The sequence below is a fragment of the Aotus nancymaae genome, unplaced genomic scaffold (assembly GCF_030222135.1).
Source record: "Aotus nancymaae isolate 86718 unplaced genomic scaffold, 86718_ANA_hifiasm-v0.15.2.pri h1tg000028l, whole genome shotgun sequence".
Lineage (NCBI taxonomy): Eukaryota > Metazoa > Chordata > Mammalia > Primates > Aotidae > Aotus > Aotus nancymaae.
This window is the reverse complement of record NW_026988441.1, coordinates 33,518,822-33,541,794: the sequence shown is the minus strand read 5'-3', so window position 1 is coordinate 33,541,794 and position 22,973 is coordinate 33,518,822. Positions and strand designations below refer to the sequence as shown.

The window sequence follows — 22,973 nt, the reverse complement described above, 5'->3', positions numbered from 1 at the left end:
CATCTGGGCTCACCGCAACCTCCGCCTCCTGGGTTCAGGCAATTCTCCTACCTCAGCCTCCTGAGTAGCTGGGATTACAGGCATGCGCCACCATGCCCGGCTAATTTTTTGTATTTTTAGTAGAGATGGGGTTTCACCACGTTGACCAGGATGGTCTCGATCTCTTGATCTCGTGATCCACCCGCCTCGGCCTCCCAAAGTGCTGGGATTACAGGCGTGAGCCACCGCGCCCGGCTAATTTTTGTATTTTTTAATAGAGACGAGGTTTTACCATGTTGGCCAGGCTGGTCTTAACTCCTGAGCTCAAGTGATCTGCCCGCCTCTGCCTCCCAAAGTGCTGAGATTACAGCCACCACACCTAACCTCTTTCTCCCTTCTTTGCACAGAGGGGTTATCTGTGACAGGAAGAGGAAGAAGACGAAGGCAAGAGAAAGGGTTCATCTTCACAGCCCTTGTTGACTCACGGGTAATGATGCTATTTGTTTCTAATTCTGATGGAATTTCAGTCCATCACTCTCCCATATATATGGTAGAAAAGAGGCATATCACCCCAAAAATGTTGGGGAAGGAAGTCCTAAACCCTTTTTGTGTGATAGGGTCCTCTCTTTATTAATTTAATTTTTTTTAAAATGGAGTCTTGCTCTGTCACCAGGCTGGAGTGCAGTGGCACGATCTCAGTTCACTGCAACCTCCGCCTCCCAGGTTCAAGCAATTCCTCTGCCTCAGCCTCCCGAGCAGCTGGGAGTACAGGTGCGTGCTACTATGCCTGGCTAATTTTTTGTATTTTCAGTAGAGACAGGGTTTCGCCATGTTGGCTAGAATGGTCTTGATCTCCTGACCTCATGATCTGCTCAACTCAGCCTCCCAAAGTGCTAGGATTACAGGCGTGAGCCACCTCGTCTGGCCTATTTATTTATTTATTCACTTATTGAGATGTGATCTCACTGTATTACCCAGGCTGGTCTCAACCTCCTGAACTTAAGTGAGCCTCTCACCTCAGCCTCCCCATGTGCTGGGATCACCCTCCTGAGCCACTGTGTCCGGCCAGACAGGGTCCTCTCCAGCATCTGGGTTTAGTGGCATACCCGACCCAACCCCTTTCTTAGGGCTTAGTTTTTGTTTCTGAGACAGGGTCTCCCTCTGTCATCCAGCCTGGAGTGCAGCGGCCCAATCACTGCTCACTGCAGCTCCAACCTTCTGAGCTCTGGTGATTCTCCCACCTCAGCTTCCCAAGTAGACGGGACTGCAGTCTTGCAGCACCACGCTCAGCAAGTTTTTTGTTTGTTTTTGAGACAGGGTCTTGCTCTGCTGCTCAGGCTGGAGTGCAGTGGTGTGATCTCTGCTCACTGCAACCTTTGCCTTCTAGGTTCAAGTGATTCTCCTGCCTCAGCCTCCCCAGTAGCTGCGATTACAGGCGTGTGATACTATGCCCAGCTAATTTTTTTTGTATTTTTAGTAGGAGACGGGGTTTCACCATGTTGGCCAGGCTGATCTTGAACTCCTGACCTCAAGTGATCCGCCTGCGTTGGCCTCCTAAAGTGCTGGGATTATAGGCGTGAGCCACCACACCCGGCCTAATGTTTTGTATTTTTTGTAGAGACAAGCTCTCATTATGTCACCTAGACTGGTCTCGGCTCTTAGTTCCTCTCTCTCTCTCTCTCTCTCTCTCTCTCTCTCTCTCTCTCTCTCTCTCTGTGTGTGTGTGTGTGTGTGTGGTAGCTGTTTTCTTTTATCGGATAAAGGGTGAACGTGGCTCACAGGTGCAGAATAAACAACACTGACACCTGTCTTATAACTCTGATCGCTATTTTCATCCGCATCTGTCAGTTGTGACGTGTCTCCAACAGTTACAAGATTTCTCTGGGAGGGATCTGACTTACCCATGCCCCACCCCTTTTTATATTTATGGGATTGAGCTCTCCACCAGCCACCCATGGACTGATATCTTTGGAATATGGATCTAGTACCAACAGGGTCAGAAAAAGAGATGGGGTCCAATGGGCTACGGCTACGGGGTAGTTCCGGGGTACAGAGCACAGTGGCCTCTATGGGGGGTGACGGCTTTCCAGGAGAGGAGTCCCAAGCTTGCCCCTGGGACTTGTGTGTTGGAGGAAGGAGAGAGCTGCCTCAGGTGGGGGAGATAGACAGAGTGTGCCGGGCCCTCTCCTTCCGCCGCAGCATGAAATCTCCGGAGGCGACTGGACTCATGGCATAGAAGACGTTGGCATTGTCAGGAATCAGGAGTTCTGGTCAGGAGTGGATATGATGGTCATGGGCCTGTAAAACCTTGTGTCACCCCCACAGAGGACCCAGGAGCCTTCTATCAGTCACCCTTGAACCTGAACAGCAGTGAGTCCCTCTGCAGCTACTGCCAAGTCAGCCTCATTCTGCTGTCACTGGGAAGCTGGCTGACTTCTCACTTGAAGCCTGAACAATCTCATGATGCCACAAACCGAAGATCAGACAAACTTCTACACTCCCTTCTCCCGCTTGACCCTGAACAACTTTTTTTTTTTTTTTTGAGACGAAGTCTCACTCTGTTACCAGGCTGGAGTGCAGTGGTGTGATCTCGGCTCACTGCAACCTCCAACTTCCTGGTTCAAGTGATTCTCCTGCCTCTGCCTCTGAGTAGCTGGGATTACAGGCATGTGCCACCACACCCAGCTACTTTTTGTATTTTTGGTAGAGACAAGTTTCACTGTGCTGGCCAGGCTGGTCTCAAACTCCTGACCTCAAGTGATCTGCCCACCTTAACCTCCCAAAGTGCTGGGATTACAGGGATGAGCTACCACGTCCGGCCCGACTCTGGACAATCTTATCGTCTTATAAATTCTGGGAAGACAACCTTTGGGGCCTCTCTCTGACACTGAGCCAGGACAACCTCATGACCCTACATCATTGAGGCACAGATATTTTATGTCCTCTTACCTCCCCCATTTGGATTATCTTACCTCTCTCTGTGCCTGAACCACTTCACAGCCCTGTGAACCCAGGTAACCTTGGGCTCCATCCTTGACCCTGGTCAATCTGCTTCCCTCCCCACCGCCCCCCATCCTGAGCTCCAAGCCATCCCTGCTCACCCCTGTCCCCAGGAAGGACTTGAAAGAGCTGATAGTCCCGGGTCCAGGGCTGGGGCACATTGTGCTTCTGCAAGGCTCGCAGGACCACGCTGGGGGCTTTGTCCTGACTGGTCAGCTGGAAGAGAGGGGCGGGAGGTGAGGGAGGACCCCAGCCTCAAGAGCAGGGCAGCCCCCAGCAGGTCCCCAGCCCAGCCCCTCACCAAGATGCTTCGATACAGGTTCCCGTGGTCATTGTCGATGCTGACTCGGATGACTCGGGCCTCTGAGTTCTGCTGCGCCAGGAGGGGAACTCGAGGGCTGCCCAGAGGCAAAGCGAAGGGCCGGGGGCTGGGCAGGTCCAGGCTCAGGGGCAGCTGCAGGCAGTTAGGGGTGGAGGCTGCAGCTTGGTCCATCTGCAGATGCTGAGAGCTAGGAAAGTTCGAATCCCCAGCCACCCCTGGTGTATTCAATAGCCCCACATTTAAAATCTCAGGGAAACATCGGCTGGGCACAGTGGCTCATGCTTCGGGAGGGTGAGGGTACTTCGGGAGGGTGAGGCGGGTGGATCACCTGAGGTTGGGAGTTCAAGACCAGCCTGGCCAACATGGTGAAACCCCATCTCTACTAAAAATACAAAAATTAAGCAGGGCACAGTGGCTCACGCCTGTAATCCCAGTCCTTTGGGAGGCCGAGGCGGGCAGATCAGGAGGTCAGGAGATCAAGATCATCCTGGCTATCACGGTGAAACACCATTTCTACTAAAAATACAAAAAATTAGCCAGGCGTGGTGGCACATGCCTGTGATCACAGCTACTTGGGAGGCTGAGGCAGGAGAATCGCTTGAATCCGGGAGGCGGAGGTTGCAATGTACCGAGATCGTGCCACTGCACTCCATCCCGGGCAACAGAGTGAGACTCTGTCTCCAAATAAATAAATAAATAGAAAAATTAGCCAGTCCTGGTGGCGCATGCCTGTAATTCCAGCTACTTGGAAGGCTGAGGCAGGAGAATCCCTTGAACCTGGGAGGCAGAGGTTGCAGTGAGCCGAGATTGCACCACTGCACTCCAGCCTTGGCAACAGAGTGAGACTCCGTCTCTTAAAATAAAAAATAAAATAAGATAAAAAACGAAATCTCAAGAAAACAAACTATCTCCCCCTATACACACAGAGCCTGGGACATGTAACTAAGGCGCATTCACAAGCCTGCCTACACACCATCCCATCACATACAGACTCTGGTTCCCTGTTATAGGAGGAGACATGAAGAGTGTCCATATACACACAATCCATGATCACGCACAAGAAATCCTGTGTATATGCACATGCTCCCAGTGGTTGCACACCCACAGCCCACGCCACCAATCAACAACCCCACAAGATCTCGTGGATACTCAGGCCTACGTTTTCTCTTCTGGTATGCAGGTTCTTTTCTTTTTCTTTTTTTTTGAGACAGAGTCTCGCTCTGTCGCCCAGGCTGGAGGGCAGTGGCACCATCTCTGCTCATTGCAACCTCCGCCTCCTGGATTCAAGCGATTCTTATGCCTCAGCCTTCCAAGTAGCTGGGATTACAGGCCTGCGCCACTACACCCAGCTAATTTTTGTGTTTTTAGGAGATGGGGTTTCGCTGTGGTCTCAAATTCCTGGCCTCAAGAGATCCGCCTGCCTCAGCCTCCCAAAGTGTAGGGATTACAGGTATGAGCCACCATACCCAGCCTTCTTTTTCTTTATAAACGGGATCTCGCTCTGTCATGCAGGCTGGAGTGCTGTGGCATGATCGTAGCTCACTGTAACCTCAAACTTCTGGGGCCAAGTGATCCTTCCACCTCAGCCTGCTGAGTAGCTAGGACTACACTCAGCTAGTTTTTTTGATTTTTAATAGAGACAGGGTCTTGCTATATTGCCCAGCTGGTCTTGAACTCCTGACTTCAAGCAATCTTCCTGCCTTGGCCTCCCAAAGTGCCAGGATCGTAGGCAATAGCCACCATGTCTGGCATGGTATGCAGATTCTTAGGGACATATGTATCCTCGTCTCTACTAAAAATACAAAAAATTAGCCAGGCGTGGTGACACAGGCCTGTAGTTCCAGCTACTCGGGAGGCCGAGGCAGGAGAATCACTTGAACCTGGGATGGGGAGGTAGCAGTGAGCCAAGATCGAGCCACTGCACTCCAGCCTGGGCAACTGAGTGAGACCCCCGTCTACAGGAAAAAAAAAAAAAAAGGAAAGAAAAGAAAAAAAAATAGCCAGGTGTGATGGAGCACACTTGTGGTGCTAGCTACTTGGGAGGCTGAGATGGAAGGATCGCTTGAGCTTAGGGGAGGGGTGGAAGTTGCAGTGAGCTGAGATTGTGCCACTGCACTCCAGCCTGGGTGACAGAGCAAGAAGACTCTGTCTTAAACGAAAAAGGGGTGTGATGTGATTGCACCCAAGACTGCCCCATGGGCAAGCAGTTACACAGGTCCAGATATGAGCAGGAATCAGATTGATGAGTGATCTCTCAAATAGGGCCATGCAGATGCACACAGCCCCCCGGATGGATACCCCAAGCTCAGCGTGTCTCAGTGTACATGCCTGGCCCCACAATCCTGTGTGTGCACATGTGCACGCACACACACACACACTCACACAGAGCCTGGGTGCCCGCAGGCCCACATGCACACACAAGCAGTCTTGGTACCTTGGTGCTGGGGCCCTGGAGCCCTGGAGAGGCTGGGGGACTGCCAGCAGGAGCATCTCTGCTTCTGGGACTCGAGGGGGAAGACCCTGGGGACACACTAGGGGAGATGCAGAGGCTGAAGTGGGGCGGCTGTGCTGACTCCTGATCCCATGGTCCCTAGTCCTGTCACCAAGAAGAATGCTCACCTGGAGGTGGGGGACGGGGGGTCCCCGGGACTCCCACTAGGGGACGAGGTTTTCTCTCGGGAAAGCTTCCTAAGGATGGGGACAGGGGATGAGGCTGAGGCAGGAGCAGTCTCTGCTGATATCTTCCCACCTCATCTCCAACACACACACCCTGAGACTCACGCACTGAGACGCTTGGTGAGGCTGATCCGCCGTCGGATGCGTGGGGAGCTGGGGCAGGAGGCAGCTGGTGGCTCAATGACCCAGGAGAGCCGGTAGCTGAGGGGTCATTGTGTGGATGAGATGGTGGGGCCAGGAAATACGGGGGATGGAGAGATACGAGTTAGAATCAGTTGGCCGGCGAGGTGGCTCATGCCTGTAGTCCCAGCACTTTGGGAGAACGAGGAGTGCTGATCACAAGGTCAAGAGATCAAGACCATCCTGGCCAACATGGTGAAACCCCGTCTCTACTGAAATACAAAAATTAGCCTGGCGTGGTGGTGAGCACTTGCAGTCCCAGCTATCAGGAGGCTGAGATAGGAGAATCACTTGGACCGGGAGGTAGAAGTTGCAGTGAGCTGAGATCGCGCCACTGCACTCCAGCCTGGGCGACAGAGTGAGACTCCGTCTCAAAAAACAACAACAACAAAAAGAGAATCAGTTGGGAGGTGGGTTTGGTGTACAAGGGTGAGCAGCCAGAGGTTGCACACCACATGTCAGGGTCAGGGTGGCAAATGAGGGTCATTGAGCATCAAGGTCTTATCAGAGATGAGACGGGATAGCTGGCTGGGAAGTCACAAAGGATTCACAGGGTGGGACTAAGGAATCAAATTGGGTCAGGGTTAAGGTCAGCATCAGGACTGGGCACGGTGGCTCACACCTGTAATCCTAGCACTTTGGGAGGCTGAGGCAGGAGGATCACTTGGGGTCAGGAGTTTGAAACCAGCCTGGCCAATATAGTGAAACCCCATCTCTACTAAAAACACAAAAAAATTTAACTGGGTGTGGTGGCTTGCGCCTGTAATCTCGGCTACTCAGGAGGCTGAGGCAGGAGAATTGCTTGAACCCGGGAGGCATAGGCTGCAGTGAGCCGAGATCGCACCATTGCACTCCAGCCAGGGCAACAGAGCGAGACCCTGTCTCAAACAAACAAACAAACAATGAATAAATAATTACAATTTAAAAATAAAGTCAGGTGAGTCTGGGGTCAGGTCACCATTGGGGTCAATGGTTAGAGTCCTACATATAGAGAATGAAAGAACACAGTTGTGACACTTCTTAGGGACAAGCTGCCTCAGAAAACCCCCTCCGAGTAAGCTGACCCCTTCCCCGCACTCTGACTGCTCTGCCGCTGCGTTCCTGAACTCCTACCTAGGTGCCACATCAAGGCTGCCAGACACGCTACAATTTAGCAAAGCCTGATTACAGGCTCTCCCTGCCTCCAGGGAGCACCAGGGAAAACAAGTGTTACCCATACTTGTAAATTCCTGTTTCACACATATCCGTAAAAAGTCCTGCTTTCTCTCTTTTTTTAAAACAGCTGGCCACAAAAGTCACAGGATGATGTACTGTAGGTCTGTTACAAGTTGACAAACTACCTCTGTGTCTGTTGCCAGCGGAGAGGTGACCTCAGTCCTGAAACTCCCTTATGCCCCTCTCACCCCTTATAAAGCCCTCATTTTGTAAGCTCGGGGCTGCCTCCTCTGATTGTTACGGAGCAGCCCGGCAGGTTAATAAAACTTGCTTGCCTGACTTTGGGTCTATTTTCCTTTCTCTCAGCCACCCTTAGAGTACTCAAGTTGGACAGTCAAATAAATATAAAAGTTGGAGTTGGTTACTCAGAACTGAGGGTCAAGGGTTGGAGTCAGAGGGTCAGATAGGACCAAAGATGGGGAGGACAGCAGATGGGACAGTTGAGTTGAATGGCCAGCTGAATGCTAAAGGTTGGGGTCAGAAAATCAGATGGGATCAAAACTGAGATCAGAGGTCAATTGTAACTTTTTTTTTTTGAGACAGGATCTCACTCTGTCACCCAGACTGCAGCTGCAGTGGCGTGATTTTGGCTCACTCCAATCTCCGCCTCCCAGACTTCAGCAATCCTCCCACCTCAGCCTCCCAAGTAGGTGGGACCAATGGTGCTCATCACCACGTCCAGATAATTTTTGTATTTTTTGGTAGAGATGGGGTTTCGCCATGTTGCCCAGGCTGGTCGAACTCCTGGGCTCAAGGGATCCACCCGTCTCAGCCTCCCAAGTGCTGGGATTACAGCTGTGAACCACCAGGCTCTAATGGTGACTTTTGATTTGGCTGGAGATACTGCAAGGTCACAGGTTTGGGGTGGGGTTCAGGGCTCAAGAGGGGGTCTTGGGAGGAGCTGGAGGTGTGCATGGGTGAGTGGAATCCAGTTTGTGATGCAGGATCAGCTGGGGCGGGGCCAGGACAGGCTACAGGGTGGTCACCTCTGCTCCTCGCTGAGCTGGCGCTGGGCTTGCAGGGCGGCCAGGATGCGTGGGTGAGGCCTCAGGCTGTAGCTCTGACAGCGCCTCTGCAGTTGCTGGATGCGGGCCAGGATCTCCCACTCCTGGGGGAGAAGCCTCTGAGACCCGTCCCTGCCCCACCCCCACTCTCGGGCACCACCCCCATACCCCCTTAGCCTCCACTCACCTTCCTCCTCTTCTCAAAGTTAATGAGATCCCCCTGGGGGCAAAATATATCTGAATTGTGGCACCCAGGGTCAAGGGTCAAGATCAGAGGCTGGGATGTCAGGAGCCCCACTGGGATAAGGGAGGGTGGGGCAGTGTCAGGAGTACAGGTAGGATCCAGAGTGGATATCAAGAGGCCCATTGGCTGGGGGCAAGTGGAGCTGGGGTCAGGGGTCAAGGGTCAGGGGTCAGACCTCCAACATATCCGGCAGGGCTGTGTCCAACATAACCAGGTCCGTGAGGAAGGTGCCAAGGTAGGGGACAGGGCCTGGTGGTGGTTTCTGTGGTCCCCAAAGCTCCAGTCACTCGGGGCCATTATTGACCCCATCACTCTCCATGTCCCTCCCTGAAGGTCCCACTTGTTCCCATCCCAAACTGTAATCACTTACTGAGGGCAGGCTGCCTGGGGTGTTGTCCTCTTCTTGGGGTCCCTCAGTGTCCTCCTCCTGGGGGAACAGAAGAACTGAGCAGGCCTGGAGTCTCCTTGGACACTTTCTCGAGGATGATGCCTATATATCCTTCCTGCTTTGAGCAATCAAAAACCAGTAGGGGTAGCTCACACCTGTAATCCCAGCACTTTGGGAGGCCAAGGAGAGCAGATCACTTGAGGTCAGGAGTTCGAAACCACCCTGGCCAATGTGCTGAAACCCCGTTTCTACTAAAAATACAAAACTTAGCCAGGCATGGGGGCATGGACCTGAAATCCCAGCTACTCAGGAGGCTGAGGCAGGAGAATTGCTTGAACCTGGGAGGCGGAGGCTGCACTGAGCTGACGTTGTGCCACTGCACTCCAGCCTGGGTTAACAGAGTGAGATTCCATCTCAGAAAAAAAAAAAAAAAAAAGGAATGCCAGGCATGGTGGCTCATGCCTATAATCCCAGCACTTTGAGAGGCTGAGGCAGGTGGATCACCTGAGGTCAGGAGTTCGAGACCAGCCTGGCTAACATGGTGAAACCCCATTTCTACTAAAAGTACAAAAAAATAGGTGGGCGTGGTGGCGAGTGCCTGTAATCCCAGCTACTCAGGTGGCTGAGGCAGGAGAATCGCTTGAACCTGGGAGGTGGCAGCTGCAGTGAGCTGAGATCACGCCATTGCACTCCAACTTGGGCAACAAGAGCGAAACTCTGTCTCAAAAAAAAAAAAAAAAGAAGCCAGTGGTTAGGCCTAACCAAGAAGCCAGACCACCCTGGGTGGGAGTAGGGAAGAGATAAACAGCAGGGAGCAGGCCCCATGAGAGGTGGGGCTTGTGGGGGTGGCGGCACCCAAGGCTGGCCTTGACAAGGAGACAATCCTTGTCCACAGCTGGATGGCACAGGCCTGCCAGGAACCTCCTGGGTCTCCTGAATTGGCTGCGGTTTATTTACATTTGATTTGACTTGATTTTGAGATGGAGTCTCACTCTGTCACCCAGGCTGGAGTGCAATGGCGTGATCTCAGCTCACTGCAACCCCACCTCCCAGGTTCAAGCGATTCTCCTGCCTCAGCCTCCTGAGTAGCTGGGACTACAGGCACCTGCCACCAAGCCCAGCTAATTTTTTGTATTTTCAGTAGAAATGGGGTTTCACCATGTTGGTCAGGCTGGTCTCGAACTCCTGGACTCAAGTGATCCTCTCACTTCAGCCTCCCAAAGTGCTGGGATTACAAGCGTGAGCCACTGCATCCAGCTCACGTGCCGTTCTAGGTGCTGGGTAGGCAACAGTGAATAAAAGAGACAAAATTTGGCTAGGTGTGACGGCTGACCCCTGTAATCCCAACACTGTGGGAGGCCAAGGTGGGCAGATCACCTCAGGTCAGGAATTCAAGATCAACCTGGACAACATAGTAAAACCCCATCTCTACTAAAAATACAAAAATTAGCCAGGTGTGGTGGCAGGCGACTGTAATCCCAGCTACTTGGGAGGCTGAGGCAGGGATAATTGCTTGATCCTGGGAGGCGGAGGTCGAGAGAGCTGAGACCATGCCACTGCACTCCAGCCTGGGTGACAGAGTAAGATGCCATCTTGAAACAAACAAACAACGACAACAAGAAACCAGAGACGGGATTTTGGGGATGACTGAGGCTGGGAAGGCCTCTTGGGGCAGGGACATTGGATCAGAGACTGGCAGGAGGTGAGTGAGCAAGCTGCATGCAACTTGAAGAATGTTCCAGGCCCAGAGATCTATTCTAGGTTCACTCTAAAAATCAGCGCCTGATTGCAATGAGACTCTAACGCTTGCCTATAAATAAGCCAGACTTTTGACACACATTTTTAGTTTTGCTTATCAAGGTAAAGTCCTCAGAGCATTTTTTTTTGTTGTTCCCACTCTGCGCTGTGACTGACCTTAAGTAACCTTTTCTTTGTGACTTCTTGTGTTTTGTTGAGTGAATAAATAGGGCAGTCACTGGCTGTGAACTATTACGCAGGAAGTAGAGGAAAGAAAAACGTGCACCCGCCAGGGACAAGGGAAAGGTCGTTGCTGAGCGGCAAGGAAGGACAAAATGTGATGATCCCAGCAGGGCGAGTCCTCCTGCCTGGCCCCAAGTCCCCCCACTTCCTGGGCCTAAAATCCCCAGGGTCTGTATCCCTCTCTACCTGGAAAAGAATCTCTCTGCTGCTCAGGTGGTTGTTCTCGTCGGAGAATATCTGCGAAAGTTTCCTGAAAGTAGATAGCAGTTCCCTGGGAGGACAGGAGAGGGGTGGTTGGGGGTCAGTGGCTTGGGAGGGTCAGACCTGGGGGATGGAGAGGGGAAGAGGGGGAAGATGTCCTGCCCCACCCCAGCTCACCGGCTCACGGCCCCCCAGCTGCGCTTGAGCCTGTAGATGGGGTTAGATTGCAGGGCCGACAGGATGGCGCGCAAGGAGGAGAAGTTCCGCAGCTCTCGGCAGCGCTGCCAGGCGGTAGGGATGCAGGTCAGACATTATCCACATCTCATCCTGAAACTTCATCTTTTTTTTTTTTTAAAGAGAGAGAGGCCAGGCGAGGTGGCTCACTCCTGTAATACCATACCAGCACTTTGGGAGGCCAAGGCAGGTGGATCATAAGGTCAATAGATAGAGACCATCCTGGCCAACATGGTGAAACTCCATCTCTACTAAAAATACAAAAATTATCTGGACATGGTGGTGCACGCCTGTAGTGCCAGCTACTTGGGAGGCTGAGACGAGAATGGCTTGAACCCGGGAGGCGGAGGTTGAGTAAGCCAAGATCGCGCCGCTGCCCTCCAGCCTGGGAGACAGAGAGAGACTAGACTCCGTCTCAAAAAAAAAAAAAAAAAAAATAGGGTCTGTGGCCCAGGCTGGAGTGCAGTGGCTTGATCCATCATAGCTCACTTGCAGCCTGGAACTCCTGGGCTTAAGTGATCCACCTGCCTCAGTCTCCTGCCTCAGTAGCTGGAACTACAGGCACTTGCCACCAAGCATGGCTAATTTTTTTTTCTGTTTTTTTCTTTTTTGTGATAGAGTCTCGCTCTATCCCCCAGGCTGGAATGCAGTTATGTGATCTCCACGCATGGCAACCTCCATCTCCCGGGTTCAGGCGATTATCCTGCCTTGGCCTCCCGAGTACCTGGGATTATAGGTGCACATCCTATAAAATTAGCCTGGCTAATTTTTCTTGTAAAGCTAATTTTTAACTTTTTTTTTTCTTTTTTTTTTTAAAGAGACAGGGGTCTCGCTATGTTGCTTAGGCTGGTCTCAAACTCTAGGGCTCAAGCGATCCTCCCTCTCCCCAAAGTGTTGAGATTACAGTCGTGAGTCACTGCGCCAGGCCTGATCCTGTGACTTGTAGTGCCAGGTTGGATCCCCGGGTCTTGTCACACATCTGACAAGCAACTAAGACTCCCCACTCATTCCCTAGTAGTCCCTTCCTCCCTCCTCCATCGGGCCCAGCCCCTCTCCCAGCCGCCCCTTCAGCCCCTACCTCCGACCTTGACTTCTCGGATTGGGGCTCCCTACCTCTCCCAGGTCCCCTGGGACCTAGCCTTGCCCTCAGCCTCTCTGCAGGACCCAAACTCCTCCCTCCTCCCTGAACCCAAGTCTCACCCTAGGTATCAACTTTCCACCCGCTTCCCTCCCTCGCCTAGATACGCCCCTACTCTCTCCCGAGCCCTCACTGCTTCCCCTTGCCCCTCCCCACGCCCCCAACACACCTGCGCAATGCGGATCCACTTCTCCAGCCGCTGAGCCCTCTGCGGGGCCGCCAGGTCCAGCGCTCCGAGCACCGAGCCCAGCACGCAACCGGTCACCCTGTTGAACTGGGCCACGGTGGCGCGCACAGTAGGGGAGGTGCCTGCAGTCCCCTGCCGGTCCCGCTGAGACCACACTGAGCCCAGGCATTCGTAGGGCCTGACCTTTGAGAAGAGCTCCTGGGCCAGGGGATGGGGGTGGGATTGGTACTCAGCAGAACCTGTCCCCTCACTGTGGCCCATCCCGACCCAGTCCGGGGTCCTCACCAAGTCCATGAGGGTCAGCTGCTCGGCCACCTCGTCCACGCTGAAGTCCAGGAGTTGGGGACCTTGCAGCATGAGCCCTTCCTCCTCCTCCGCACAGGCCTCTAGAGAGTCAGGGCCAGAAGTTTGGGCAGCTCTGGGAGGTCTCGATTATTAGAAAGTATTACATACTCTCAAGTTCGAATCCAAGACTGGCTGTGTGATGTTGGGTGAGTCCCTGTCCCTCTCTGAGCCTCACTTTCCTCATTTGTAAAAAGAAGAACTCTCTGTTTTGTTTTTTTTGAGATGGAGTCTCACTCTCTTGCTCAGACTGGAGTGTAATGGCCCAATCTCTGCTCACTGCAACCTCTGCCTCACAGGTTCAAGTGATTCTCCTCCCTCAGCTTTCCAAGTAGCTGGGATTACAGGCATGTGCCACATGCCCAGCTAATTTTTGTATTTTTAGTAGAGACGAGGGTCTCACCCTGTTGGCCAGGCTGGTCTCGAACTCCTGACCTGAAGTGATCTGCCTACCTCTTCAGGTCAGATGCGAGCCCCTGCGCCCAGCCCTGAATGTTTTTAAGGATGTAACAGCAACAGTAATGTTCACTAAACAACTAGCGTGGATGGACTCAGTAACTCACCACACCAGCCCAGTGAGGGAGGTACTATTATGTATGCACCTTTTAAGGTTAAGGAAACAACAAAGAACAATTTGTCACCAAGGATTTGAAGTCAGGGACTCAAAGTCCAGAGAAGAAAATAGAGCTTTATGATTCTGAACATGTATTAGGGTAAGATTAATCTGACCTCTTTTTTTGGAAAGAGGTGATATGACTTCCTGGTTCAAGGAAGGCTATCCTCAGAAAGTCTCAAACTCAAATGCAAACTTGTCCACTAGCTTGCTGTGGAAAGCACGTATTTTAACGTCTCTGTGCCTTTTTTTTTTTTTTTTTTTTAAGACAGAGTCTGGCTATGTCGCCCAGGCTGGAGTGCAATGGTACAATCTCGGCTCACTGCAACCTCTGCCTCAAGGGTTCAAGCAATTCTCCTGCCTCAGCCTCCCAAGTAGCTGGGATTACAGGCATGAGCCACCACGCCCGGCTAATTTTTGTATTTTAATAGAGACGGATTTCACAATGTTGGGCAGACTGGTCTCGAACTCCTGACCTCAAGTGATCCGCCTGCCTCACCCTCCCAAACTGCTGGGATTGCAGGCGTGAGCCACCGCCCCGGCCTCTGTGCCTTGTTTTTGAGACAGGCTCTCACTTGGTCACCCAGGCTGGAGTACAGTGGTGTGATCACAGCTCATTGTATCGTCAACCTTTTGGGCTCCAACAATCCTCCTGCTTCAGCCTCCCAAGTTGCTGGGACTACAGCCACACAACACCACACCTAGCTAATTTTTTATTTTTTGTGAAGACAGGGTCTCATTATGTTGCCAGGCTGGGCTCAAACTCCTGGGGTCTTGGCTTCCCAAAGTGTTGGGATTGCAGGGATGAGCCAGTGTGCCTGGCTGTGGATTTTTTTTTTTTTTTTTTTTTTTGTGAGACAGAGTCTTGCTCTGTCACCAGGCACCAGGCTAGAGTGCAATGGCCCGATCTCAGCTCACTGCAACCTCCGCCTCCCGAGTTCAAGCAATTCTCCTGCCTCAGCCTCCCGAGTAGCTGGGACTACAGGCGCACACCACCACGACCAGCTAATTTTTGTATTTTTTTAGTAGAGACGGGGTTTCACCATGTTGGCCAGGATGGTCTCAATCTCTTGACCCGCCCACCTCGGCGTCCCAAAGTGCTGGGATTACAGGCATGAGCCACCGTGCCTGGCCGGACTTTTTTTGTTTTTAAGATCATGTATACCAGACTGCTATAAAGTGCTCAACAAATATGAATAGTTTTACTTTAGAGGATTTTGATGATGGCGCCCCCTAGGGGAATCTTTGGAAGTTGGGAATCTTGAATTGTGCCCTCCAGCCTCCAAATGTCTCTGCAGACATTTGTGTCTTTGAAAACCCTGTTTGTGGCTGGTCCCAAGATGGTGACTTATCTCGATTGATTGTTCACAGTTACAGATCAAACTCCTTGTTCTAGTCTTTCCCCCCTTCTCACTACTGCACTTGACTTGTCTTTACGAAAGGAAGAAGGGCCGGTTGCGGTGGCTCACGCCTATAATCCCAGCACTTTGGGAGGCCGAGGCGGGTGGATCACGAGGTCAAGAGATCGAGACCATCCTGGTCAACATGGTGAAACCCCATCTCTACTAAAAATACAAAAAATTAGCTGGGCATGGTGGCGCGTGCCTGTAATCCCAGCTACTTGGGAGGCTGAGGCAGGAGAATTGCTTGAACCCAGGAGGTGGAGGTTGCGGTGAGCCGAGATTGTGCCATTGCACTCCAGTATGGGTAACAAGAGCGAAACTCCGACTCAAAAAAAAAAAAGAAAAAAAAAAAAACAGAAAAAGAAAGGAAGAAAGGGCTGGGCGCGGTGGTTCATACTTTGGGAGGCAGAGGCGGGCAGATCATGAGGTCAGGAGTTAAAGACCAGCCTGGCCAGCATGAAACCCCGTCTTTACTAAAGATATAAAAAATTAGCTGGGCATGGTAGTACGCTTGTAATCCCAGCTACTGAGGAGGCTGAGAATTGCTTGAACCCAGGAGACGGAGGTTGCAGTGAGCCGAGATCGCTCCATTGCACTCCAGCCTGGGTGACGGGGTGAGACCTCATCTCAGAAAAAGAAAGGAAGAAAGGGCTGGGCCAGGTGGCTGGCACCTGTAATCCCAGAACTTTGGGAGGCAGAGGCAAGTGAATCACTTGAGGTTGAGAGTTGGAGACCAGCCTGGCCAACATGGCGAAACCCCTTCTCTACTAAAAATACAAAAATTAAGCGTGGTAATGAGTGCCTGTAATCCTAGCTACTTGAGAGGCTGAGGCTGGAGAATCACTTGAACCCAGAAGGTGGAGGTTGCAGTGAGCCAAGACCATGCCATTGCACTCCATCATGAGTGACAAACACTCCATTTCCAAAAAAAGAGAGAAAAGATAAAAGAAAAAGAAATATGAACCTAGAATCTATTTTATTCATAAACACAAGTTATTTTGGTTCCAAGAATGTAAGGACCGTGTATGATAGAATATGTTAGGAAGAATAAAAAATAAATAAAGATAATAAAATAAAAATAAAAAAGAATGTAAGGACCACGAAAGTCTGGCCTTTGTTTTGTTTGCAAGTTGCAAGTGTTCACAAGTTTGGAATATCTATGTTGCTGTCTTTGCCTTGCCAGTGCCGTCCCCTGCATTAGCTGGTGCTTGTTACTGTCAGTATGACAGCACTGTGACGCTCCACTGTGATGCTGGGACAGGCAAAGACATGGGACAACCTCATCATGCATCCTAGTGGGGCACGCCAAAGCATTAACCCATTGAAAAAGATGCTTTAGGCCAGGCGTGGTGGCTCACACCTGTAATCCTAGCACTTTGGGAGACCGAGGCAGGCGGATCACCTGAGGTTGGGAGTTTGAGACCAGCCTGACCAGCATGGAGAAACCCCATCTCTACTAAAAACACAAAGTCGAGTGTGGTGGCACATGCCTGTAATCCCAGCTACTCGGGAGGCTGAGGCAGGAAAATCACTTGAACCTGGGAGGTTGCGGTGAGCTGGGATGGCACCATGGCACTCCAGCCTGGGCAACAAGAGTGAAACTCCTTCTCAAAAAAAACAAAACCAAACAAACAAACAAACAAAAAACCAACCATGATTTATTGCTGTGTAAATTAGTCTCCTTTCCTTTATCCTTTGTACTAGTTATGGCATTATGCTATTACTTTATTGTATTTATTTATTTATTTATTTTGTGATGGAGTCTTGCTCTGTCGCCCAGGCTGGAGTGCAGTGGCTCAATCTCAGCTCACTGTAACCTCTGCCTCCCAGCTTCAAGTGGTTCTCCTTCCTCAGCCTCCCGAGTAGCTGGGACTACAGGTATGTGCCACTATGCCTGGCTAAGTTTTTTTTTTTTTTTTTTTTTTTTTAAGTAGAGATGGGGTTTTACCATGTTGGCCAGGCTGGTCTCAAACTCCTGACCTTGTGATCTGCCCGCCTCGGCCTCCCAAAGTGCTGGGATTACAGGTATGAGCCATTGTGCCCAGCTAAACCTTTACATATATATATAAATAACTGAGACTTTGTCACCAGGGATAGAGAAGTGGCTGCTACTTTGTAAATAGGACAGGAATGTGGCCACTGTAATCCAGAGATTAAGCAAGGAGGATTAGGGATAAAGATGCTTCTGTGATGAGGATCAGATCAAACACAGATGGGTGAAAGATGATACTGCCTAATCAGGATGCAATTATTCAGCAGACTAATCTGTGTTGTTCTGCCCCTGAGGACACAGCTGGGAGCAAGAACCACAGGTCCTCCTCTCATGCACTCGCAGTCCAGGAGTTGAGCAAAAGCCAAGAATCAAGTACGGAGGGCAGCCGTGCACAATGGCTCATGACTGTCATGCCAGCATTTTGGGAGGCCAAGGCAGGTGGATCACAGGAGCTCAGGAGTTCAAGACCAGCCTGGGCAACATGGCAAAACCTCACCTCTGCAAAACAATTAGCTGGGCGTGGTGACATCTGCCTGTGGTCCCAGCTACTCGGGAAGATGAGACAGGAGAATGACTTGAGCCCAGGAGGTGGAGGTTGCAGTGAGCTGAGATTGTGCCACTGCACTCCAGCCTGGGTAACAGTGAGAGACTCTGTCAAAAAAAAACAATTAAAAAAAGAATTGCAAAAATAAGAAAAATTTTACAGGTTGGGTGTAGTGATTCATGCCTGTAATGCCAGCACTTTGGGAGGCCGAGGCGGGAGGACTGCTTGAGCCCAGGATGTTGAGCCTGCAGTGAGCTATGATGGAGACACTGCACTCCAGCCTGGGCAACAGAGCAAGACCCTGACTCAAAAAAAGAAAAGAAAAAAGAAATTAAAGACAAGTATCAAGGCAATGGTTTGTAGCTAGAAACACCAGGGCATCCTGACCCAATGGCACCAAGGAGGGAAAAGTATTAGACACACGCTAATACTTCAGACAAAAAAAATTTTTTTTTTTGAGATGGAGTTTCGCTCTTGTTACCCAGGCTGGAGTGCAATGGTGCAATCTCAGCTCACCGCAACTTCCACCTCCCAGCTACAAGAGATTCTCCTGCCTCAGCATCCCAAGCAGATGGGATTACAAGCGTGCACCACCACAGCCAGCTAATTTTGTATTTTTAGTAGAGACAGGGTTTCTCCATGTTAGTGAGGCTAGTCTTGAACTCCCGACCTCAGGTTATCTGCCCGCCTCAGCCTCCCAAAGTGCTGGGATTACAAGCGTGAACCACCATGCCGAGCCGATAAAGAATTGTTATCCCCATTGTACAGATGAGGAAATTGAGCCTTAGAGTTAAAACCTTGCTTAGGATTTGCAGCTCTGAGAGGGGAGAGAAAGCCTGTGTGGAAGAAGCAGGCAGAAAAGGCCTCTCAGAACAAAACCAGAACTGAAAACCCCTTACCTGTCCACACCTGGGGTGGCTCCTCTTCCTGTTCTCGCTCGGCCTCCTCCAAAAAATCTTCCAGAAGCTTCTCTGCTTTTCGGGCCTCAGCACTCTCAGGGGCCGCCCAGCCCAAAAAGGTTCGGACACGGCCCAGGTCTGAGTGGGTAGGGGGGTCTCGGAAATCCTGAGGGTGGTCCTGTAGCCAGGAGCCCAGCACTGACACCACAGCCCTGGCCAGAGAGGCAGGGTTTCAGAGCCGGTCCAGAGTGGGGGGGACCCAGAATGTGACTCCTGGTACCTCCCTCCCTCCCTCCCTCCCTCCTTCCTTCCTTTTTTGACAGACTCTTGCTTTGCTGCTCAGGCTAGAGTGCAGTGGTGCTGTCTTGGGTCACCACAACCTCCGCCTCCTGGGTTCAAGCGATTCTCCTGCCTCAGCCTCCCGAGTAGCTGGGACTACAGGTGCGCGCCACCATGCCCAACTAATTTGTGTCTTTTTAATAGAGACGGGGTTTCACTATGTTGCTTAGGCTGGTCTTGAACTCCTGACTTCGAGCTCCGCCCTCATTGGCCTCCTAAAGTGCTGGGATTATAGGCATGAGCCACCGTACCTAGCCTTCTTCCTCTTCTCCTTTTTTTTTTTTCCTGAGACAGAGTCTCACTCTGTCGCTTAGGCTGCAGTACAGTGGCCTGATCCTGACTCACTGCAACCTCAGTCTCCCAGGTTCAACTGATTCTCATCCCTCAGCCTCTGGAGTAGCTGGGATTACAGAAGTGCACCATCACACCCAGCTAATTTTTTTTTTTTTGTATTTTTAGTAGAAAAAGGGTTTCTCTATGTTGGCCAGGCTGGTCTCTAACTCCTGACCTCTAGTGGTCCACCTGCCTCCACCTCCCAAAATGCTGGGATTACAGGTGTGCCACCTCGCCCAGCCTGACTCCTGGTCTATTATTACCTAACCTGCAATTTTCTTCTTTTTTTTTTTGAGATGGAGTCTTGCTCTGTTGCCCAGGCTGGAGTGCAATGTCATGGTCTTGGCTCACTGCAACCTCCGCCTCCCAAGTTCAAGTGAGTCTCTTGCCTTAGCCTCCTAAGTAGCTGGGATTACAGGTGCCTGCCACCATGCCCCGCTAATTTTTGTAGTTTTAGTAGATATGGGGTTTTACCACGTTGGCCAGGCTGGTCTCAAACTCCTGACCTTTTGATCCACCCACCTGGACTTCCCAAAGTGCTAGGATTAGAGGCTTGAGCCACTGTGCTCGGCCCCAACCTGCAATTTGCAAAACCCCAGGCAGACCACTAACCTTTGTCCTCTGGGATTTTCCTCCCCCCCACTCCCCTATTTGGATGGGGGACCAACCTCAGGTTCTTGTTGAAGCTCAGATCTTGTCCTGCTGTCTTCTTGATCTCTACCCTAGGAAAAGGCCCCCCAGCAGGTGAGGAAGGGGGAATCTAGAGGGGCCTTAGGAAGAGGGCTCTGGGTTCGGGAGGTGTTTCCTGGTCCCACCTGAGGAGGTGAGGGTGTGCCCAAGTGGGGATCTAGGGTGGGAACATGGAGGTTTCGGCTGCTACTGACCCGGGAGGTGGGGGCGGTGGCATTGGTGGCAGCAGAAAGCCCAGAAGGCGAGCAGTGGGTACGAAGGTCCGGTGGGTGGCCAGGAAGGCGGGCACAAAACTGGGGTCCTGCTCACGGTCCCCAGACACCAACTCTCCCACCAGCCACTCCAGGCGCGCTGCCCTAAGCACCCGCACTTTGCTGGTTCGATAGTGGAGGAAGGTATTGGCAGCAGATGGGCTGGGGGCCTGCAGGAGAGGAGGGGCGGCCATGAAAGACCGGGAGTGGTCCCCGAAGCACCTTCTCTAATCACGTTTATCCCTAGCACCACTCTTTTTTCCTTACTTTTTTTTTTTTTTTTGAAATGGAGTCTTGCCCCGTCACCCAGGCTGGAGTGCAATGGTGTGATCTTGGCTCACTGCAACCTCCGCTTCCAGGGTTCAAGGGATTCTCCTGCCTCAGCCTGCCAAGTAGCTGGGATTACAGGTCCACGTCACCATACCCAGCTAATTTTTTGTATCTTGAGGAGAGATGGGGTTTCACCATGCTGGCCAGGCTGATCTCGAACTCCTGATCTCGTGATCCGTCACCTCAGCCTCCCAAAGTGCTGGGATTACAGATGTGAGCCACTGCACCCAGCCCCTAGCACTGCTTTTTTTTTTTTTTTTTTTTTTTTTTTGAGACAGAGTCATGATCTGTCACCAGGCTGGAGTGCAGTGGCGCAATCCTGGCTCACTGCAACCTACGCCTCCCAGGTTCAAGCAATTCCCTGCCTCAGCCTCCCGAGTAGCTGGGATTACAGGCACCTGCCACCATGCCTGGCTAATTTTTTGTATTTTCATTGGAGATAGGGGTTTCACCATCTTGGCCAGGCTGGTCTTGAACTCCTGACCTGTTGATCCACCCACCTTGGCCTCCTAAAGTGCTGGGATTACAGGCGTGAGCCACTGCACCTGGCCCCTATCACCACTCTTGTATGTGATTCCTCTGACTCCAGACTTCTTGGAGTTATTGTTTTGTTTTGGTTATTTTTAGAGACAAGGTCTTGTTTTGTTGCCCAGGCTGGGGTGCAGTGGTACAATCATAGCTCACTGCAGCCTCCAACTCCTAGACTCAAGTGGTCCTCCTGCCTCAGCTGGGACCACCACTGAGCACCACCACGCCCACCTAATTATTTAATTTTTTTTTTTTTTTTTTTTTTTTTTTTTTTTTTTTTTTTTGAGACGGAGTTTCGCTCTTGTTACCCAGGCTGGAGTGCAATGGCGCGATCTCGGCTCACCGCAACCTCCGCCTCCTGGGTTCAGACAATTCTCCTGCCTCAGCCTCCTGAGTAGCTGGGATTACAGGCACACGCCACCATGCCCAGCTAATTTTTTGTATTTTTAGTAGAGACGGGGTTTCACCATGTTAATCAGGATGGTCTCGATCTCTTGACCTCGTGATCCACCCGCCTCGGCCTCCCAAAGTGCTGGGATTACAGGCGTGAGCCACCGTGCCCGGCCCTTTTTTTTTTTTTTTTTTTTTTTAGAGAGAGAATCTCGCTGTGTTGCCCAGGCTGGTCTCAAATTCCTAGCCTCCTGCCTTGGTCTCCCAAAGCGCAGGGATTATAAGTGTGCGCCCCACACCTTCCCAGCTTGGAGTTATTATTCAGCCCTATCCACAAATAGCTCCTGCAACCTGCCCTCCCTCTCCCATGCCCTATCCCCTACCCCCCCCCCAACACACACACTTGGCCACCTCCAGCTTCCCTCAGCCCTCCTGACACGCCTCACTGGCTGCCCCACCCGCCCTCACCTGGCCACTTCTAAACCAACCCCATTCCACCTTCCAGCCCCAGCCCTCTAAACCGGCCTTTCCTCACCCGGCCGCCCAGTTCTGTCCTTACCAGTTTGTCCCCAGGCTCCTCTTGGGAACTGCGCAGCCATCACCTGGCCCCACTCCTATTCCTTGGATCTCCCCATTTTCCTGGCCGCCCCCAGGCCCTTTTCTACCCTCACCTGGTCGCCTCTGAGCCCCTCCCTTCCTTCCGCCCGCGGCACCCGGCGGCCAAACCTCGGCTCTCCAGCTCCGCCCTCACCTGGTTGCTTCCCTCCCTGCCCACCCACCGAACCCTCTCCTCACCTGGCTGCCCCCGGGGCCCTCCCCCGGGCTCAAGCGCTGACTGCGCTGCCGCCTCAGGGAGACACTGTACACCGCGCCGTCCTCGGTCTCCTCACCCCAGTCCTGCAGCGGCGCCTGGACGCAGAGGAGGACTCAGGGCACCAAGGGGGCGCAGGTCCTGGCGCCTCAGCTTCCTTCGCGGCGCAGCCTCGGGCCAAGTTTTCCTGCTCCATCCCCACGCCCCTTCCTGGCCAGAGGCTGCGAGACTCCGGCTGGGGTCCCAGGCTAGTCCCCTCCTCGCTGCGGGTCCCCTCCTCCCAAGTCCTGAGGACAAGGAGTGGCATTTGGGGATGTCCCAGGGTCCAGTCTCATAGAACCTGTCTCTGGCCCTTTCTGCCGACTGCGCTCAGAGACTCCCGACCCCATCCCTAAGAGGAAACAGTCGCTTCACTGGGTCAAGGATCGTGAGTCCCCAGGAGGGGACTCCAGGGCAATTTCAAATTGTGAGCAGATGGCGTCCGAAGGGAGGGCACTTGGAGTTTCGGGACCTTGCGGGTCGCCAGGGATGCAGGGTCCGTGAATCCCTTGTCCCCTTACCAGGGCCAGCTCTTTGCCTGCTGTGCGCTCCATGGCCGGCGCCCGTCCTTCTCAGTGGAGCCGCTGAGTGAGGCGGAAGGGCCGGCGGGTGGCGGGCAGTGGCCGGGCGCTGGGGCCAGTGGGGCGGGGCGGTCGAGTTGCTGGGGCGGGGCGGGGCAGGCCAGACCCATGGCTCTGGATCCTTCCAGCCGGACCCCGC

At 52.3% G+C, this 22,973-nt stretch overlaps 1 protein-coding gene across 1 annotated transcript; it reads right to left on the bottom strand.

Annotated features, from left to right (window-relative positions):
• Positions 1-1,391: 1,391 nt before the first annotated feature.
• Positions 1,392-22,807, bottom strand: RGL3 (ral guanine nucleotide dissociation stimulator like 3). The gene is made up of 19 exons (XM_012435713.2): positions 22,775-22,807; positions 22,199-22,312; positions 20,099-20,325; positions 19,883-19,936; positions 18,543-18,754; positions 13,034-13,134; positions 12,731-12,946; positions 11,367-11,470; positions 11,175-11,259; positions 8,991-9,047; positions 8,796-8,882; positions 8,564-8,596; positions 8,359-8,480; positions 6,083-6,178; positions 5,921-5,989; positions 5,736-5,832; positions 3,281-3,433; positions 3,081-3,195; positions 1,392-2,246 (listed from the first exon to the last, which is right to left on the bottom strand). The coding sequence occupies exons 1-19, from the start codon at positions 22,805-22,807 to the stop codon at positions 2,128-2,130; spliced, it is 2,094 nt and encodes a 697-aa protein (XP_012291136.2). The 3' UTR covers positions 1,392-2,127.
• Positions 22,808-22,973: the final 166 nt, after the last annotated feature.